Source organism: Giraffa tippelskirchi, chromosome 2 (assembly GCF_054371585.1).
Source record: "Giraffa tippelskirchi isolate mGirTip1 chromosome 2, T2T-mGirTip1v1.2.pri, whole genome shotgun sequence".
In the NCBI taxonomy this organism is placed as follows: domain Eukaryota; kingdom Metazoa; phylum Chordata; class Mammalia; order Artiodactyla; family Giraffidae; genus Giraffa; species Giraffa tippelskirchi.
In genome coordinates, this window is record NC_137276.1 from 124,279,081 (window position 1) to 124,300,343 (window position 21,263).

At 42.2% G+C, this 21,263-nt stretch overlaps 1 protein-coding gene and 1 long non-coding RNA gene across 5 annotated transcripts in view; one reads left to right on the forward strand and one right to left on the reverse strand.

The window, feature by feature from the left end:
• ARHGEF26 (Rho guanine nucleotide exchange factor 26) overlaps nt 1-15,914 on the forward strand; it is a 134,716-nt gene extending 118,802 nt beyond the window's left edge. For all 4 annotated transcript variants that reach the window (XR_014066229.1, XM_081532059.1, XM_081532069.1 and 1 more), the window contains exons 13-15: nt 10,215-10,282; nt 11,590-11,694; nt 13,757-15,914. Coding sequence is in view for 3 of the 4 variants with exons in the window: in XM_081532059.1 (XP_081388185.1) it covers nt 10,215-10,282; nt 11,590-11,694; nt 13,757-13,899 (316 nt within the window). In the remaining variant the exon portion in view is untranslated. The remainder of the gene's footprint in view (nt 1-10,214; nt 10,283-11,589; nt 11,695-13,756) is intronic.
• LOC145522922 (uncharacterized) lies at nt 4,733-9,254 on the reverse strand. The gene is made up of 3 exons (XR_014066249.1): nt 9,205-9,254; nt 7,075-7,124; nt 4,733-4,961 (listed from the first exon to the last, which is right to left on the reverse strand). It is a non-coding gene; the product is annotated as an uncharacterized LOC145522922 (long non-coding RNA).
• Nucleotides 15,915-21,263: the final 5,349 nt, after the last annotated feature.

A 21,263-nucleotide genomic window follows, 5' to 3' on the forward strand; every position in this document is an offset into this window, starting at 1 on the left:
GCAGGTGACCAGCAGGGGGACACACCCAAGGCCAGGGCTGAGGCATTTCTTGAAGGCATTTCTTCAACTCTTAAAAATGATTAAACCCCTTAGTGTGTAAAGACAGACCTAGATCTCCTGTTTGGGGAAGTCTCTCTCAAAAAAGAGAATTTAGTATGTCTGAGCTTTAGATCTTAAAGAACTTTAAGGATGAAAATAAGTCTTAAACACTTCAGAGATGACTGCTTGTCCAGACATTCTAAAGAATTATTCAGAGATGAAGACATTCGTTTGTCATTTTTAATAAGGGAGAAAGTGTTGTTGGTTTCGCTTATGTTTTCCTTTTCTCTGTTTATAAGGATTGTTTGTTCTTTATTCAGATCTTGCCAACATATCAATAGATCTTTTCCTGACTGTCTCATCCATAATTTATGTAATCTCTGCTGCTAGTTTCTGAGATTATTCCAAGAGAGTAGGCAGTAAGCCGGCACGTCCAGTTTTTACACCAAGGCTCGATCCTTTCCTGGGACTTTCTGTAGCCTGTGTTCTACCCTTTTTCTTGCCTTTTGATCTTGCCGTGGACTGAATGGATGTTCATTTCCTCAACCAGAAATTCTCAGAATATCTAGTTATGTCATCTCTAAACCTGTGGGTATGACTCACATTTGTAGCTCTTTAATTAATAGCAAGAGAACATTCCAGAAGATGTGAACGGGTAGCTCTCTCCTTGGGTATGGAAGGAATGACTCCCTCACTCTCCCCTGCTCCCAACTCAGTTACAGTTGCAAAGTAAAAATCTGGACAAATGCTTTGGTGCTGAAAAAAAACGACAGTCAAAATGCACTTTCTTATTTTTTCAAATGAGCTGTTTAAAACCCTGGCAAGCTGTTATATGCTGCATTTGGAAATGTGCAGGTTTGCACTGGGCTGCATGGTTTTGAACAGTCCGAGTTTTGGTTTGTGTAGAATGTTTTCTTTGCATCTAAGGTTTGCAAAAGGTATAGGTGAGAACGTTTTTTAGCTTTTATATGTGGTTAAAATAGTCCATTGGCAATCTAGTTGAGAAAACAAGGTTTTTATCACCACCCTGGCCTTGAATAATTGCAGAATTTCAGATCAATTATTTACATTCTTTGGTTGCAGAAGAATGAGGTCTGTACCTAAATATTTACCTTCTTGGAAAAACTGTTCTTAGTAGAGGCCACCTGGGAACGTAAAATCAGCAGCAATAGGAAGGGGGTGGCTCTTTGGCACAGGGACAGTTCGGCTATCATAAGACAGTGGAATTGTGGAAGAACAGATTAATAGCTTTGATTACACAAAGAATGCAGAAAAGCTCATTGAAAGGAAGTGGGGCAAACACTTGGCGAGCATCTGGGATGGGCCAGACACCAAGCCAGCCAGAGAGCATGACGAAGGGAGCTGTGGGTGTTTCTCGAGGATGGTTACTTCAGAGTTTTGAAGCACATAATAAGTAAGATGACATATAAGTAAGACAACATCTTGGTTTCTTCGGGATCAGTGATATCTGTTGTTCTGGCAAAATTAAGAATAGCCCCCTCTTTGGCTCTCCAGAGCATCTTTAGACAATATGTAGTGACCCTCATTATAAGTCTGATGTCCAGCTCCCTCAGCTTTTTCCCTAGATATCAGATGAGATTCCAAAAGGTGAAATGAATTGCCTGAAATCACACAGGAAATGGGTTACTGACAAAGATGCAACTTGACCTTGACCTTTCTGATTCTAGTGTTCTAATAATGTTAAGCTTCTTCCTGAGAAGCTGCCAGCCAGAAGACTATTCCACTCCCACCTGGCCTTATTCTGGATCTGAAGGGGAAACTCCAGGAAGCCAGTTGCCATCAAATGTGAAAAACTATTAAAATGTGCAGTGTATAAGTCCACAGACTCAAAAAAGGAAAAGGTCTGTGGTAATTTTAGGGCATCATATGATTTGAAATATTTTGTAATGCTGAATAGATGTTGCACCCCCAGGTTATTTTCCACTTAAAAACTTCCTTTTCTGTTCCTTTGCCCATTTTCCCCACTTCCTGGAATACCCTTCTTGGAACTCCTCAAATTAGCAGATGTCTCAGTCTTCAGGGCTCACTCCAGCTGCCAGGTCTTTCATCTGCAGGGAACCCTTCAGTGCTGCTCCTGCTGGTCTTGTTACTGAGAATTCCAAGCGCTTGCTGCATGCACTATGCTTGTTGGTTCATTTTTCTCCTTCAGTTCTATCTCACCCACCCTCTGCTCTACCACTCCTGACCACCCTCCGACCCCCAACCGAAGTCTCCAGGACTCTAGAGCTAAGGCTCAGTAGTTCTGGCACACGGTCTTAGTTGCTCCGCAGCAAGTGTGATCTTTCCAGACTAGGGATCAAACCCATGTCTTCTGCATTGGCAGGTGGATTCTTTACCACTGAGCCACTAGGGAAGTCCTTTTCATCTAATATTAAAAATAAGTGGGGAAAAAAAAAAAGTGCAGTGGCACCAGTAAAGTCAGGCAATGTGTTCTGGAGTGAGTGTTAGGTGCTGGGGTGGAGAATGTCCTCCAAATTAGATGGCGCAGGAAGACGTCTCTGGGGGACGTTTGAGCCCTGACAGATGAAGGAGAACACCTGTGGGAAAGGGCACGGCCAGATTGGTCCACGCAGAGGGCACAGCAAGTCCCAACTGCCATGAAACCTGGCCTGAACGTCGTGAAAGTGACTAGATCAGAGTAAGTCAGGGGAGAGTGGGTAGCTGAGACACTGGTGGAGCCTAGAGCGTTTCAGCAGAGCTGTTCCAGTGGGGTCTGTGGGCTGCCAGTCCTCACACTGTTCCTGGCCCGGCCTGAGGGAAACAGTTAAAAACATACAGCAGTTTGACATTTATGCAATATCAAAGTGTGTGATTATTTTAACAGCAACTCATTTTCATTGTATTTGAGAACAGTTGGTCCATACTGAATTGGAACAGGGGTGGGGGTCTTGGGGTGGTGAAGACCAGTTCTTCACCCCAGATATTTTGAGAAGCACTGGTTTAGAATCGCGTAAGCTGGAGAGATAAGTCCATGGAAGGCAGGTGTGGAGGTAAGAGATTCATTGGGGAAAGCAGTTAGGGTCCTATTGTATGAGTCCAGATGAGTCAAATGGCAGCATGGACTGTGGTCCGTGAGAGGAGATGGAAACATTATACTGTGGAGGCAGAGGCAACAGGGCCAGCTTCAGGACTGGATAAGTTGGGGTGGCCATGAGGGAAAGAGAGGAATCGATGATGCTTTGGCTTGAGCAGCTGATGCCCTGTACTGAGTTACTCCTTAACCATCTTCAGTATGGCATCTTCCTCTGCCGCCTGGTTGAGGGTACTGCATCAGATGAGCAATGGCTTCCTGGGAACCACCCCCAGCAGCCCAGATTTCCTTTTTACTTCTAATGCCATTTCATTAGCAGCCATCCAGCTCTCTTGTTGACCCCTCTTTTTTGAATTTTTCTCAACCTGTTATCTGTGTACTCTCATTTTTTCCCCACATGTAACCTTTCCTTTCCACTTCCCCTTCAGAAATGCAGCCTTTCTGAAACCGGGCATCGCTGGTACCCTCTGCTTCCCCTAACATGCGTGTTTCTTTAATTTCACATTATCCAGTTGGGAGACTTGGTGGCATTCCTGATGCTTCTAGGTCTGAACAGATCCATCCTGGACTGGTTCTTCCCGAATGAAAGTGTACTGCACCTTCCTGCATGTTTCCATCCCACCACCTCCCCCCCAAGACAACCCGCATATCCTTTATCTTCTGAGGCATCCTCAGAGCCTCTTAACTCTTCTCTCCAGTTCTGCATGGTTTTACTACTAATCCCCACACTGAGCTTGTTTTGTCTTTTTCTCACTTTGTACATAGCAGGTTCCCAATGAGTATTTTTTGGATTGCCCCACAATTAATATAATTCATTTTTCTACATCCAAGCCAAGGTGGACTTGGAACCAAGTGTAGGGAAATACTGCTTCTCTGTCAGTCTCTATTCACTGGGATTTTGTTGTTGTTTGTTTTGTGCTGCTAGAGCAAGTGTTATCTAAATTCCACCTGTTTTTCAACATTTGTTCTCAAGGATGTGGTTAAACCGTTTTAAGGATGTATCTCTAAGCCATACTGTGTTATATCTGTTTGCTTTTTAAAGATCTTAAGTCACTGTATTATTAATGAGACAATAGTCTGTGGAAAATACAGAAGATTACCCTTGATAAAAGGATGAAGGAAGAATGTTTTACTACTGTCACTTCTCCCTCTGGCCTTTCAAGAGGAATGTTGGAGCCCGAGGGCCCCCTTTGTCTGCCTTCATTAAAATGAAGCCCAGACAGCTGCAGCTGGCATGGAGTGAGGCTGTGGCAAGTGGTGTCCTTGGCTTCCTGTGTCCACAGTGGAATTTGGATGGCATTTGGGTCCAGCCTGTGCAGGACATGTTTAGTAATGAACACAAACTTTTATCTTCTATTTAGCTATAAGATATAATCACCCTAAGCTGTAATCATAGGTCCTTCTCAAAATTTTGTCTCACAAGAACTAGACGCCTAATCGATGTGGTTAGTCCCGTCAGCCATTCAGACAGCCCGCTCCTGGGCCTCCTGATAAAGGGGCATTGTTTGCAGGCAGTCTTTTACTCTCTTCCTGCTTCTGTTAATGACTTAATTAACAGGAAGTAAGTAGGATGGAATAAAACTGTAAATAGTATGTCTAACCCACTCTTCACCCTTTAAGAAAAATCCACAGAGATGACACTTTGTATGGGAAAAATTTATTTTAGGTTGTAGTATTTGTTGAATCTACGTCTAATAATCTCTTACATTTGTAGGTGCCCATCAGGATACTTAATCTTTGGTGATTCATCATTGATATCCAGGAAAACGAGAGCAGGTGATGGCGTTGGTCTTTTCTTTTTTTAAGGAAACAGGTAGTTGACCCACTTCAAGTTAACTCTAGGATTGTGGACCAGACTAGGTCTCATGAGCTGTTTGATAGGACAGACAAGAAACAATTAATTTAACTATATAGCATGTCACAGAATATAAAATTTAAAACTCTTAGTGAGCTAGGGGAACTACTTTGCTTTGCTTAGAATTTTTAAAATAAGTTGAGCTGGTACAGCTTTATAAGGCTTTGTTGCACAGCATTCATGAGAATGTTTTCTGCCCTGTGGGTTTTCTTTGAATCATATTGAATTCATCTCGTTGAACTGAATGTATGAGAGAATGAACAGAAACAGCGGTCTCCAGGATCACCTTAGGAAGGCTCAGGGGACTTTTTCTCCAAAGGCCATGGGTACAGGAGTTTCAAAAGGAACCATAAGTAAATTTGCAGGCTGTGAAAAGGAGCACAAAAGGTGTCTGGTCAAATGCCATTTTAAAAGGGATAAAGGAAGGTCAAACAGCAGCTGAAGTCTCTGGGCTTCTATTGAAAAACCAGGACGACCCCCTCCGGTAGTGAAGCCCTCCGTGGGCACGTTCATTCCATCTCATCCGCACTCCTGCCTGTTTCAAAGTCTGCTTTCCACTTTCTCAGGATGTATCAGTCTTTTCTAGCAGATGCCTGATATTCAATGAAAGTCCAGCTTGGCTGTATCTTTGACCTTTGTGCAATTAAGTTTAAACCTGTGCTTAATCATATAAGGGACAGGTCAAGGTGCTACAATGGCTGACTCCTGAGTGGGGAACTGGAGGTGCATCATTTCATGCCATGCAGACAGAAAGGACTGTGTTTCCAGATCTCTATGTCAAAGGGGTCTCTCCTCAGCTCGGTCTCCTTTCTCTTCTGGTCAGATGGGTTTTACGGAGAAAGCGCCATCCCAGCACAATGTAGGCTGCATTGGATTCTCTGTGTGTGTGTCTTTTGCTCTGATCCCTCATTGATGGCTGTGAAGAGAAGAGACCCTGCACTACTCAGCAACCCCTGCCTACCCCAGGGCTCCTGCAAAGGCAGGGACTTGGTGAATGCTGGTTGAGAGGGGTCAGAAGTGCCTTAAAAGTTGACCTGCCCCGGGTCTCCATTAGCGGCATTGATTGTTCATTTGTTTGGGCAGAGGGAAATTTCAATGAACTAGGTGTGGTATGGACTGTTAATTTGTGTTGTCTCATTGTCCCTAGAGAAAAAGCTGTCTGTCTGTGAGCCCTGGATCTGATATCGAAATTTAATAATGGGTATGTCTACGCCCAAGGTTTTCTTGTTCTTAGAATTCCACTTAACGTGGAGCAAGTCTCCTCCCTGCTTTAGAGATGCAGCGCTTTCCACTTCCTGATGAGCGGGCGCTCCTTGGCACAGTTGGTGGAAGCCCTGGGTAATGTCGTGCGGTTTTGATGGCATCTCAGAAGGGGTGGGGCTGATCCCATTGAAGCCCTTTCAAGAAGCGGCTCCTTTCAGCAAGGCAACAAGGAGTGTCTTGTTCTGTGCCCTGGAGTCCCTGTGAGGGGCCGCTATGTCTAAAGGATGCCATTAGCATCCAGGCAATATGCCACAGGAGCGAGATTTCATCTGGACTTCTGGAAGCCAGCTGCAGAGTTAGGCTGCCACTGAGACCAGTCACTCAGGGCCAGAGAGGGTCCACGCTGAGGACTGCAGACGACAGTAAGGGCCGTGTGAAGATGCCATGGTGAGCCAGACGGGTTTGGATATGGCGTGTGGAGACACGGATCGTTTCAGGTTACGCTTGGCAAACAGCGCTTCCATCCTTTAAGACAGTGTTTTCAATTGCCTTTGTACTTTGGAAATTCTCCTTGAGCCTGAATTAAAAAAAAAAAAATCTTACCTAACAAAGGGATTATTTGAAAAGAGATTGTGCTTTACTGGCTCCTTATAAAACCTCCTTAAAGCCCTAGGCCTGTATTAGAGAGAGATCAAGTTCTTAAAAGCAAGGCGGTGTCATGAGTTTCTATATGAACTGTGCATATTACTACTTGACACACCAGCTCAACCAGGGCCTGGCCTCATTTTTTTAAGTTAAGTCTGTCTTTCAGCAGATTGCAGTTTCTACCCTTCCTGCCTCCCTGGTTATTTTGTGAGCACTTGCTAAGGAGCACCACCTCTTTGATCCCTGGCTGCCTGGCTTACAATCTGACTGTACCACTTACCAGTTTTACTATGAGGAGGTGCTTAACACTCCAGACTTCAGCTTCATCCTCTGGGAAAAACCAAAAAAAACAATGGTAATAATTTTCAAAATTGTTGTAAAGATGAGATGGTACTCACTAAATACAAAAAAGCACCATACCTGGCATATACGCAATCCCTTATACTATTTTCAGGATCCAGTTCCTGTCCTGGGGGAATCTGTGGCCCAGTCGGAGAAACAGATAAGCCCATAAAAATGGGGTCAGTGTGCGATGAATAGTAACAATTTAGCAGAGGTCAGTGTTTACTAGTTCCTGTTATGTGCAGGCAGGTAGAGGGATAAGGTGCTTGCCTTCAGGAAGTATGTACCTGCCCAGCAGTGTGACAGAGATGTGTAGAGGGGGGCCTGGGGACAGCATTGCCAGAATGGGATGATGTCAGAAATGTGGTTCATGCTTCAGAGGAGGCCAACGTGGAGGAGATGAGCCTTGTGTTTTCAATATTGGGTGAATGTTTTGAACAAAAGCCAGATATCAAAGTGGACAACAATATAGGATTCCATTTTCAGAAAGTTCAAGATAAGCAAAACTTGTCTGTGTGATGGAAATCAACAGCGGTTACCTTTGCGGGAGTCATTGATTGGAAAAGAATAGAAAGGAACCTCCTGGTAGTTCTGTCTTGATCTGGGGGTGTGAGTACATGGTTGTACCTAAGTTTAGTTACAGATCTGTATACACTTAGGAACAGTGCAGTGTTCTATGTGTGTTCTTCAATAATGTGATCTTGTTTAGTCCAATGCTTTTGTGACTACATGGACGGTAGACTGCTAGGCACCTCTGTACATGGGATTTTCCAGGCAATACTGGAAGGGGTTGCCGTTTCCTTCTCTAGGGGATCTTCCTGACCCAGGGAACAAACCGGCGTCTCCTGCATTGGCAGGAGGATTCTTTATCACTGAGCCACCACAGGGAACTAAGGAGTGATAATGAGTGGACACAGCTTGGTTAAAAATAGAGGAAAGGTCATACTTGAGATGGAGAAGAATAGGAAAGGTATGGAACAGCATGTCAAATTCCCAACTATAAAAAGTTAGTGTCTGGATGGCAGGATGGATACATGCCAGGGAATAAAGATGTAATGACAGAAGCATCTTTCAGGTCCAGGCTGTTAAGGCATCCTTATAGTAGTTCTCGTTAGTTTTCTGAGGAACCTCCATAGTGGCTGTACCAATTCACATTCCCACCAACAGTGTATGAGGGGTTCCCTTTTCTCCATACTCTCTCTAGCATTTGTTATTTGTAGACTTGATGGCCTTTCTAACCGGTGTGAAGTGATACGTCATTATAGTTTTGATTTGCATTTCTCTAATAATTAGTGAGGTTGACCATATTTTCATGTGCCTAGTTGCTCAGTCATGTCTGATTCTTTGTGACCCCATGGAATGTAGCCTGCCAGGCTCCTCTGTCCATGGGATTTTCCAGACAAGGATACTGGAGTGGGTTGCCATTTCCTTCTCCAAGGGAGCTTCCCAACCCGGGGATCTAACCTGGGTCTCCTGCACTGCAGGCAGACTCTACTGTCTGAGCCACCCGGGAAGCCCCGATAATTAGTGAGGTTGAACATCTTTTCATATGCCTACTAGTCATCGGTACATCTTCCTTGGAGAAGTGTCTAGGTCTTCTGCCCATTTTTTGATTGGGTTTTTTTAACTGAGTTGTATGAAAGTGAGAATGTTAGTTGTTGAGTCTGACTCTGTGACCCCTTGCACTCTAACCCACTAGGCTCCTCTGTCCATGGGATTCTCCAGGCAAGAATACTGAAGTAGGTAGCCATTTCCTTACTCCAGGGGATCTTCCCGAGCCAGGGATTGATTTTCTAGACCCAAGGATTGAACCCAGGTCTCCTGCATTGCACTTCACTGTCTTGAGTCACCAAGGAAGCCCTATGAGCTGTATGAGTTGTTTGTGTATTTTGGAGATTGAGCCCTTGTTGGTCACATCATTTGCAAGTATTTTCTCGGTTTTCTTTTCTGTACAAAACCTTGTAAGTTTGATTAAGTCCCATTTGGTTATTTTTTATTATTATAAGGTATCCCTTTCTTAACAGGTAGAGTGTAGTAGTAGAAACTGACCCTGGTTTGGGTCACTTACCTTGGAACTTCTGTTCAGTCTTCTCATCCTTTGAACAGGCTGTTGGGAAACTTAAAGGAAATAATGGATCTCAAGTGGGATGTCTGACAAATGCTTCCTATAAGATTTTAAAAGTGTGTATGTTTGTGTGGTTTATTTAATCACAGTCCTAATATTTGACTGTCCAAATCAGAAACTTGGGGTTACTGTATTACAGAGTAATGTTTGCTCATCTTAACCTTTTGATCTTTTAGTTAAATAATTATTGTTTCATATAATTATAGCTTAATATAAAAAAAAATCTTTTTTTTAAACCTTAAAAATTTCTTTTGTCTGTAATCACTAAACTAAGCATCTGAGAACAGAGAATTTCTAGTTCACTAAGACTCATACTTGGCGCAATGTTTGTTGTAGGAGGATAGAACAACTTTAAATATGCTAGTTTTTCAGCTTTCTCATTTATTTGGAAATGGGTTGAATGTGCAGGGAGAAGAGAGGAGGGAGTGGCAAGAGATTTACTAGGATTTTTTTTTTCATGAAATTTTATTTTGAGATGTTAAATATCAGATTGTGAGTGTACAAAGTATCTGTTTGTGATTATATTAGTGTAATCAGCTATTTGTTAACAGGATGATCCCCTGGTGAAGGAAATGGCAACCTACTCCAGTATTTTTGCCTAGAAAATCCCATGGACAGGTGAGCCTGGCAGGCTCCATCCAGTTTGTGGGGTCACAAAAGATTCAGACACAACTTAGCAACTAAACAACAACAAACTGTCATATGAGAAATCCCACTTAATAACAAGACAGATTCGTTCAGAATCTCTTGACAATGAATTGTTTGAGGCTTATTTACATTTTCCAGATTATCATTTTAAAATAACTCTTACCTTGGTTTTGAAGACCAGCTGCTTACCTTTCTAGACAATCTCTGCCCTGTTTGGGGGAAAAGAAGCCTTTGCATTCTAGAACATACTTCATTCTGTGTCTAAGCACTGTTGAATCTCTCAACTGGATGTTCCCTGCGTTTAGGAGTGAGCGAGCCCGTTGGATAACTGCCCTGGGACACAGCAGTGGGAAGCAGCCTCCAGATCGGACCTGTAAGTACCTGGAGGGCTGACAATCTGAAACATGGAGAGCTCTGCCCCCTGCTGGTTGCTGGGTTGTTAGTGGTTAAATTCTACACTGGCTTTGTTAAGTTCCCAAGGTTTCCTTCTTGGTGCCCCACATCAGCACTGGGTGCACCCCACTTTGGAAGACAAGGGGACAGATTCCAACCTGAAGTGCAGTTCTTTGCTCTGTAAATGTGGCAGATCATTGTATAGCCTTCCTCTCTTACATCACCTGCAAGTTAGGTGCATCATTACATACAATACAATAGAATAAAATTAAATTTACATTGACCGCCTTGCTTGTACTATCAAGCTCTTACATTTCTAGCTTGTTAATGGGCAGTAGTAGCATGTTTAAACCTTCGCCATACTAAAGTGTATTTTTAACCTTAAGGTAAATCACTTTACCCTTCCTTCTGACTTTTTGTTATTTAATAATATTAAAAATATTTTATTTTTCTAGGGAGCTAGGAACTGACACAGCGAAGGGTAGTGCCATGTGCTAAGCATTTTGGTTTGACGTTATGCCGCTCTGGGTGATTCTAGCTGGAAGGGCAAATTCAAAGAATTAGGGCAACAAAACTGGATCTCCTGGAGCACTCACAAATCACAGCTTAAAGTCAAAGCTAAAGTGACTGGCTTGAAATTTCTCTGGAATCAAGTTTCATATTAAAAAACAAAATAAGAACTCAGGTCAGCCAGGAGCAAGTCACTGAAGTAATCATATTAAAAAACAAAATAAGAACTCAGGTCAGCCAGGAGCAAGTCACTGAAGTAAAAGTTTGTCTGTTAGGATCTAACATTTGGCTGGAACTTCTTTTATTTCTACAGTTCTCTGGCAGCTCTCAGGTGCTGCTAGGTGGGCTGGGGCAGCACCCTGGGTGAGAACCAGGAGAACTGCATAGATTTTGGGTTTTATCCTCAGCTGCATGGCCTTGGCACATACCCAATCTGTCTTGCCTCAGTTTCCCCAGTGGCTGTTTCCAGTTGTATTGTGTGATGCATCTAATGACTTATCAAGGCTATTTTTGAAGGGATTCATGTATCATAAAAGGCCTCTCCTGATTCTAAGCTTTAACTCTGAAGCTCTTGGCCAAATAAGGGAGTTCCTAGAAACTAATTTCTGCTTCTTTTTGGAAGCCTACTTTATTTCTATCCATGCTGGCTCTGAAGTACACAGACTGAGTGAATGCAGTATTTCTATCCATGCTGGCTCTGAAGTACACAGACTGAGTGAATGCAGATTATTGATCTGTCCCCATTTCGTTTCTCATTATGTCCTCTTTCCCCCTCAGCACTGACCCAAGTGGAAATCATTCGATCCTTTACGGCCAAGCAGCCAGATGAACTCTCTCTGCAGGTGGCGGACGTGGTCCTCATTTATCAGCGTGTTAGCGATGGTGAGTGGGAGTGTTTCGGTGGGGTGGTGGTGGTCCAGCATTCAGGGTCTCATTTTATTGTCAATGCTTATGTTCCCTAACCTTTGGTTTTCTCCTATGTACCTTCCTCTCTTTTATCTACACATTACTGTTTCTAAATGTTTTTTAATAGGCTACAGTTACATGGTTGTTAGTCAAAAGGAACCATGAAATGTTTCCTTCCTTCCGGTCCCCCAGTGACCTAGTTCTCAGCTCCAAAGGTTCTTCCTTCTTCATTTAAGTTAGATGGGGGACAAGATGGTAGAGTAGAAGGACTCTAAGCTCACCTCCTCTCATGAGCACACAAAAATCACAACAACTGGTGAACAACCATCAATAAAAAGACTGGAACCTACCAAAAAAAGATACTATATATCCAAAGACAAGAAGAAACCCAACAAGAACGAGGGGTGCACTTATACAAGCAAATCTTACATTCCCTCCACCCAGGTGGGCGACCCACCAACTGGAGAACAATTGTATTACACGAATTCTCCCACAGGAGTGAGTTCTGAGCCCCACTTCAGGCCCCCCACCCGCGGGTATGACATCAGGAGAAGTAGCCCCCCAGAGATTTGGCTTCAAAAGCTAGCAGAAGTATAGCTCTCCACATGTCAGGCGGAAGTAAGACCTCACTCTTGGAGGACATATACAAGGTCATTTGTAAGCAGAACCCAGGGCAAAAGCAGTGACTTCATAGGAACCTACATCAGACCTACCTGCGGGTCTTAGAGGTTCTCCTGAGGAAACAGGAGTCAGCTGTGGCTCACTGTCTGGACACAGACACTGATGGCAGGCATACTGGGTTATGTTCAACCACATGACAATCCTGGTGCCTGACATATTGGCTTATTAGTACCAAGACCTGGTCCTACCCAACATACCATAGGCTCCAGTAATGGGAAGCCTCAGGCCAACCAACCAACAGAGCAGGAACATAGCCACAGACATAAGCAGACAGGCTCCCTAAAGAATTCCTGAACCCACAACCACCTGTAGACACAACCAACCCATAACATGGCCCTGCCCACCAGAGAGCCAAGACCCAGGTCCACCTACCAGTGGGAAGGCACCAGCTAGTTTCTGGCCCTTGGGTGATGTGAGCGGAGTATACTGTTGAAACATACAGGACAGCCCCTGTAGGGCGCCACTTCTCTAAGTTTGAGAAACACAACTAACCTTCCAAATACACAGAAAAACACACAGAAGTTTATAGACAAAATGAGATGGCACAGGAATATGTTTCAGACAAGGGAACAAGATAAAACCTCAGAAAAGCAACTTAACTGATGTGGAGATCAGCAGTCTACCCAGGAAAAGAATTCTGAGTAATGATCTTAAAGATGATCCAAGAATATGGGAAAGAACAGATGCACAGAGAAGTTACAAAGAGTTTTAAAGAGTTATAAAAGATAACAACCAGACAGAGTAGAAGGATACAATAACTGAAGTGAAAAACATATCTAGAAGGAATCAACAGGAGAATAAACAAGGCAGAAGAATGGATAAGTGAGTTGGAATACACAGTGGTGGAAATCACTGCCATGGAACAGAATAAAAGAATGAAAACAAATGAGGACAGTTCAAGACTTCCGAGCTGACCTTGAAGGGAAAAAAAGAATCTGAAAAAAAAAAAAATATATATGTATATGTATAACTGAATCACTCTGCTGTACACCCAAAACTAACAAACATTGTAAATCAAGTATTTCAATTAAAAAAATCAAGTAAAAAAATTACTCACTACCCAAAGCATCATCATTCCTTTCTTCCAACTCAGCCCAAGCTCCTAAACTCTCCCAACCAGCTCACTTCAGGGCCTCTGATCATGTTCTGCCTTTCATCATGACGTGGCATTGATTCCCTCTTGAAAGGTTTCCCTCTGTTCCACCTCTCTCCTCACCTTGCATCATCTGTGGTACCCAACCTGGGGCAGAATGCTGGCTCTGAAATTTGCCCCTACGCTCCTCCCTTGGAGCCAAACACAATCAAGATTCCTGCAAATACTTGGTGTCCCCTGAGACCTCTGCTCTGTTTTCTGCAGGCTGGTATGAAGGGGAAAGACTTCGAGATGGAGAACGGGGCTGGTTTCCTATGGAATGTGCTAAGGAGATAACGTGCCAAGCTACAATTGATAAGAATGTGGAGAGAATGGGACGTTTGCTGGGACTGGAGACCAACGTGTAGCCTTTCCGATGGTATTCTGCCACTACGAGATTTACACTACATCATGGTGGGCTGGTTAGTTCAGAGCTGGTTTTGATGTTAATTTTAACATAGCCTAGTTAACTAAAAGAATGGAAACACTTGCCTTTAAGTTTGCCAGGTGGTTCTCTTCTCTCAGGAGAACAGCTACTGGATACGGTTAGTCTGCAAAGCTCAGTCTGTGCACAGTAATCCTTTTGCAAACCTCTTTAGGTTAACAGAATAGCTGAGCAGTTCACTTCAGGGATCAGGCTGCCTCAGCTACTCCTCATTGTATCATGTCCTGGCATAAAAAGAAAATATATGTAAGATGTTGCATCCTCATTTTCTCTGTCTTCAGTTAACCAAGAATGTATATTAGCTCTCTTTAAACATCTCTTTCACATGGTTCTTCCAGTATTACCAACGTTTTATATCTAAGAAATGCCCAGTTTTGTAACTATTTTTCCTCACTTTTATATTTTAGATCTGATAGATTTCAAAAGGAACTGCTAGAGTTCTGAAGGTGAGCCCAGCCTTTCTAAACCTCTTCCCAGAAAAGGGAAATTGACACTTGAATTTTTGTCACCTCTTTCCTCATTGGAAGGGAAGGAGCCTTAGAAGATTTTTTAAAAATCTCTCTCACCTAACTTTGGTCTTAGGTAAATATATTCTAATAAAACATAGGCTACTCTAACAACATAGAATTTAGATGCCTCAAGTATGTGAGAAAATCTTGAATGTAGAACAAGGGTCCTGCTTTTTAAAAACAGACTCAACTGAGCTGATTAGATGACGTGAGGCTGCTTTGCCTTCAATAACATAAGGTTTTTGACGGTTCCTACTCCTGTTTGCAGAAGGAATCGGGCTGAAACATACTTTAACCATTTCAAGGAAGGTAAAATTGGACCTTTAAAGGTATCAAGAAGCCAGCATGGTACCTAATTACAACATAACATTTTGACCTTAATGGGAACTCATTTGCACTAAAGGCTTCGCTTGCTGGATTTGAAGCCTCTTAACTGTGGGTATCTTCAGAACTTTTATTTCTTCCACTAGTACAAGGAGAGAGAAGAGTCATTATAATTGAATGTTTTCATAAAGAGGGAATGCAGGGTTTGGAAGAGTGAGGGGGAGGAATGACTTTTTTACTGGCAGCTACATCCTACCTCTACTCCATTCTCTTCCACGGAGGGCCTGGCAAAGGGAACACCATTCAAGGACTCAGGTCCATGTGTGACATGTCCCCAGCTACCGTCTGCCAACCAGTTTATCTGTTGTGAGTAACTGCAGAAGCCCAGTGCAGGAGGTGAGTGAGCTTGGGTCACCTGCTTGGTGTCCTGTCACTGCAGCAGTTGAGCCCATGGTGAGGGGGCACCTGTGGCTGTGTCGCCCCTGGATCACTCTCCTTTATCAGTGGAGCATTTCTGGGTATAAAGATATTCCAGGTCCTGAGCAACTTGAGGTCTGGGCCAGTCTGTCAGTGGAGAATAGCAGTGGACTCAGCTAGTGAGGTCTCAGGGTTGGTAAAACAAACCACAGACTTTTTGGAGGAGAGGCTAACAAAATTTAACTAATGGGTCATTTTCACAGAAGGAAAGTAAATGTGTTGCTTTGCAAAGAGACCATTTCATATTATTTTTTGCTAATACTCTGTTAAAACTAAAAATTAGCAACTGTATGAATCCTTTATCAGTATGAGATGTTGAACAGTTCTGGAAATATGTGCATCTTATAAGTGAAAGCCTATTTAGCAAGCGGGTTAATACTGTTATTAGAAAAAACATTGTTTTATAGCAGGTATTAACACATTCACAATGTTTCAGTTCAACTGTGAGTGACACAGTATTGTTTTTCACACCCAGTTCAGTTTCTATGTATAGCTTCTCTGATTGTACAGTGACTTCATTCAGTGACCTGTGGAGAACAAAAATACTCTTTTTGTCCCAGTGAAATGAGACTGCTTGTACACTTTTGGCAAAAATATGTGAGTTTATAAAGATTTTGTATATACTTGTTCTTTCGTGCTGATGTGATTTAATTTACTGTAGGACGTGTTCATTTTAGTACATTTAAGTTTGCTGCATTTTGAGCCAAATCAGAGTTCTACTCAAAAGGTATCTGTAGCTAATATGAAAGCTGTCTGTCTGATCTTTTTTGGGTACATGTGGGCCTCAGCTGCTCTAAAACGCTGGGGCATTTTTAAGAACTGGGCCACCCTGTTTCTTACGAGTTTCCACAAAACCTCATGACCGAATAGCTTATCTCAAATAATTCAGTTATTAACCCTTGGAGTAAACAACTTATTGTTCACTTTGGCCAGTCAATATCTGAACCTTTGTACTTGGGACATTTTACCCCTTTGTGAATCTTGGTGGAAGACAAAGAATGACTGTATTATTTCCACAAACTCAGTGACTTAAAATAACATTCCTTAATGGTCTCACAGTTCTAAAGTCAGAAGTTTAGGATGGCTTGGCTGAGTTCTCTGCATATAGTCTCATAAGATGGGAATCAAAGCATTGGCTTGACTGCTTTCCAGCTCATACCTGTTATTTGCCGAGTTCCATTCCTTGTGATTGCTGTATGGAGCCTGTTTCCTTGCTGGCTGCTGGAGGGAGGGCAGGTGGGGCAGTGCTCACCACTTCCAGGGACTAGAATGCCTTGCTGTGTGGCTCCTTCCACCTTCAAGGCAGCAGTGGCATGTTCAGTCCTTCTCACACGTGGAATCTCTCTCATCTTATGCTACCAGCTGGAGAAAACTTTTTTACAACTCATGTAATTATATTAGACCCACAGAATAATCTCCCTTATGAACTCAAATTCAGCCGATTTGGGACCTTAATTAGATCTGTGTAATTCCCTGGCCATGCAGTATAACCTAATTGGAGATGCCAACACCTAGGAAGCAGAGATCATGGGGCTTGTCTTAGGATTCTGTCTGCAACACCCTTTACAACACCTTAAAATGCTCGTTTTCCAGCATTCTTTGCAGCTAAAATAGAGCTGTGTGATAGGATACATAAAGGCATCTCTATTGCATTTTCACTCAGGTAGTGACAGATGAGGGGAGCAGAGCAATAGGGAATATCATCTCTGGAGTAGCAGGATGCACCTTACTCTTTAGCCCATCCTCCGTGCACTAAGTAACACAGGCCACAGTACCTACCACCACTTCTTTTTGTGGGTATGGTCCCCAAAGGGCTTGCTCTGGAGAGAGGAAACTCAAGAATCTCAAGCTTCACTTTTTGGGATTGTGGCATACCAAGGTCCTCCAGAGGAAACAAAACCTCATTCTGAAGAAAGCTACCATCATCTTAGTTCTCAATTATTTCCAAAAAACAAATTCTCAAATGAAAGTTTAAGCAAAAAAAAAACAACACCTCAGACACAGCAACTGGATACAGAAAAAAACTGATACACTCAAAAGAATTCTTAATGATTTTACTATTAAGTCAGTAAAATTGCTACATTGATGGTAAAGAATCCACCTGCCAATGCAAGAAATGTGGGTTTGATTCCTGAATTGGGAAGATCCCCTGAAGGAGGAAATGGCAACCCACTCCAGTATTCTTGCCTGGAAGATGCCATGGACAGAGAAGCCTGGCAGGCTACAACATAGGGTCGAAAAAAGTTGGACATGATTGAGCATGCTTAATCATGGAGACAAAGCCAAACTTCCAAAAGCAATAAATAATTAACAACCACAAGAAGTGACAGAAAAAAAAAAGAAAAAACTAGAAATTATGGAAGTAGGTTTAACGTCAGATTTGACAGTTAAAAGCTACTGGAGAACTGGAAGAGAGGCTAGAAGAAACACACAGGGAAGCATGGAGAGAACAGATGGTGAGTGCAAAGATTTACCTGGAGTCTCAGAGGAGAGGAGAAAGAGGGGCTTTGGCAAGGGGGTGGGTCTTGGCAACCCTGCTCTTACCAAAGGATGCTGGCTGTGTCCAGAAAGGGGAAGTGCCCTTGGTTGAGGCGACTCCCTTCAACTGAGGACAATTCCTGTACATGGCTAATGAGCGAAGGCTGTTGGTTGCTGGCAGTTCCTGACGGAGGTTTGGGCAGAACATGGTAACATTCACGACCTGTGGCTATGTCAAGATAAAACCATGTGTAAAATAAAAGGTATGACTAGGGATACAACCACACAAAGTTGCATTTAGCCAGGAAGATATTATGTAACAATTTTAAATGTATATTCTTCCAATGGTATGTTGGGAGAAGGAAATGGCAACCCACTCTGGTATTCTTGTCTGGAGAAACCCACGGACAGAGGAGCCTGGCGGGCTGCAGTCCATGGGGTCGCAAAGAGTCGGACACGACTGAAGCGACTCAGCACGCAATGATATGTTCTCAATATAAGTAAAAGCAAAAATATAACTTATTAAATCCAAAGTCACAGCTTGAGATTTTAACATAGCTGTCTCATTTGATGTGAAAAACAAAAAGTATAAAAAATACATAAAAAGCAATGAAAGTATAGAAGATGGAAATAAATATAACAGGCTTCTCCAGGACATGCTGCAGCAATTTCAGCACATACATTAATGCACAGGTAGAATATTTAAATTTGACTATTTCCTGAATTGTAAGACAAATTTCAACAAATTTTAAAGACTGAAGTTATACAGAGTGAGGTTTATGATTATAACACAGTTAAATTGGAAATCAATAACAAAAATTAAGAACTATCCATTTATTTGGAAACTTTTCTAAGATGCAAAACTGTAATACTCCTAAGGATAATACAGGGGAAAGTCATGGTGATCTTGGGTTTGGAGATGACTTCTTAAACACCAAAGACATGATCAGTGAAAGAAAAAACTGGTAAGCTGAATTTCATTAAAAGCAGAATGAAAAAACAATCCACAGAAAAAGAGGAAATCTTGAAAAAAAAATCTGGGTAAAGGATTAGCATCTGAAATATACAAAGGACTCTTAAAACTAAATAATTAGAAAACCCAATTAAAAATGGGCAAAAATATGGAAAACTCAGAGATATATAGATAGAAAATAAGCATATGAAAAAGATGTTCAAGATCATACATTATTATGCAACTACAATATTAAAGTGAGAGAATGACAAATTCTGACAATACCAAATACTGGTGAGGACATGGGGCATTCACTGCTGGTGGGAATGCAAAAGCCACTGGGAAGACAGTTTGGCAGTTTCTTAGAGAACTAAACACTTACCATACGATGCAGTCATCACATTCCTTGATACTTAACCAAATGAGTATGAAAACTATGCAACTTCTGTGTAGAAATATCTACACATAAATTATCTCAGCATTATTTATAAAGGCCAAAGTTGGAAGCAACCAAGATAATCTTCAATAGATGAACAGATAAACTGTGGTACATCCAGACAATGGGATATTAACAAGCAATAAATGTGCTAGCAAGCCATAAAATGATATGAAAGGACCTTAAATGCTTATTACCAAGTAAGAGTTGCCAATGTGAAAAGGCTATACATTAAATGACTCCAAGTATGTAACATTTTTGAAAAGGCGAACCCATGGAGACAATAAAAAGACCCATGAGGGCTAGGGGTTCAGGGAGAAGAAAGGAGGATTAGGTGGAGCACAGAGGATTTTTTTCAGGGTAGTGAAAGTATTCTGCATGGTTAAGTCATGGTGAATACATGTCATTATACATTTGTTCACATATACAATACCAAGAAGGAGCCCTAATGGAAACTATGGATTTTAGTTAATAATGCATTAATGTTCGCTCATCCATTGTAACAAATGTACCAAGATGCTAATAATAGGGGAAGTTAAGAGGGGCTAAAAGTAGACAGGAATTCTATATACAGTTTGATCAGTTTTCCTGTAAACCTTAAATTGCTCTAAAAAATATAGTCTTTATTAAACAGTTCCTCCTGCAATGCAGGAGACCTGGGTTTGATCCCTGGGTTGGGAAGACCCCACCCCCACCCCCACCCCTGCCCCAACGGAGAAAGGAAAGGCTACCCACTCCAATATTCTGGCCTGGAGAATTTCATGGACAGTATAGTCCATGGGGTCACAAAGAGTTGGACACGACTGAGCGACCTTCACTAACAGTTCCTCAAAGGAAGTGGGAAAAGGAAACTTGAAATGTCTGGAATGAAGAGGGGACAACAGAATGGGTAAAACATTTAGGTAAACATAATAGACTATCCTTGAGTTTTTAAAATATTGGTTGGCTGAAGCAACATTATATTGCCTGATATAATGGATTACAGCCTGCCAGACTCCAGTCCATGGAGTTCTCCAGGTACGAATACTGGAGTGGGTTGTCATTTCCTTCTCCAGTTTATAAAGGAAATATTTGGGAAAACTAAATATTTAGGAAAAACTAAAGCAATACATGTATACTGTAATCCATGTGCTCAGTTGGGTCCAACTCTTTGCAACCCTACAGACTGTAGCCCACCAGGCTCCTCTGCCCATGGGATTTTCCTCGCAAGAATACTGGAGTGGGTTGCCATTTCCTCCTCCAAGGGATGTTCGTGACCCAGAGATCACCTGCATTGCAGAGGGATTTTTTTTTTTTTTAAACTGCTGAGCCACTTGGGAAGTCCACTGTAATCCACAGAGCAAGCAAAAACTTTACAAAGATATGTGGCTCAGACGGTAAAGCGGGAGACCTGGGTTCAATCCCTGGGTTGGGAAGATTCCTTGGAGAAGGAAATGGCAACCCACTCCAGTACTCTTGCCTAGAAAATCCCATGGATGGAGGAGCCTGGTGTCTATGGGGTCGCAAAGAGTCGGACACGACTGAGCGACTTCACTTTCACTTTCATGCTGATAAACAACAGACAAAGTAAAGTGGAATACTAAATAAACTGTCAGGTAACTAACCATAGGAAGGCAGGAAAAGGGAAAGAGAGGAACGAAAAGAGAACCAGAAACCAAAATGGCATACATAAAATGTAAGTGATCTAAATATATTAATTAAAAGGCAGATGTTGACAGATTTAAAAAGTGACCTAACTACATGCTGTCAACTTTTGGCAACAGTTCAAATGCAATTATACTGGTAAGTATAGAGTAAATGAATGGAAAAAAGATAGTATCAAGCAAATGCCAATCAAAAGAAAGCTGGAGGGGCTACACTAGAACAGATAAAGCAGAGCAAATTACCAGGAACAAAGAACACTACCTAACGATAGAAGGGTCAATCTGTGAAGAAGACATAACAACCCCAAGTGTGTAAGTACCAAATACTGGAGCTTCAAAATACATGATGCAAAAACTAACAGAAATGAAGGGAGAAAACAGACAAATCCACAATACAGTGGGTAATGGTATAGAACTGAACGACATCAAGGAATGAGACCTAATTGACATCAACTTAAGAGAACACTC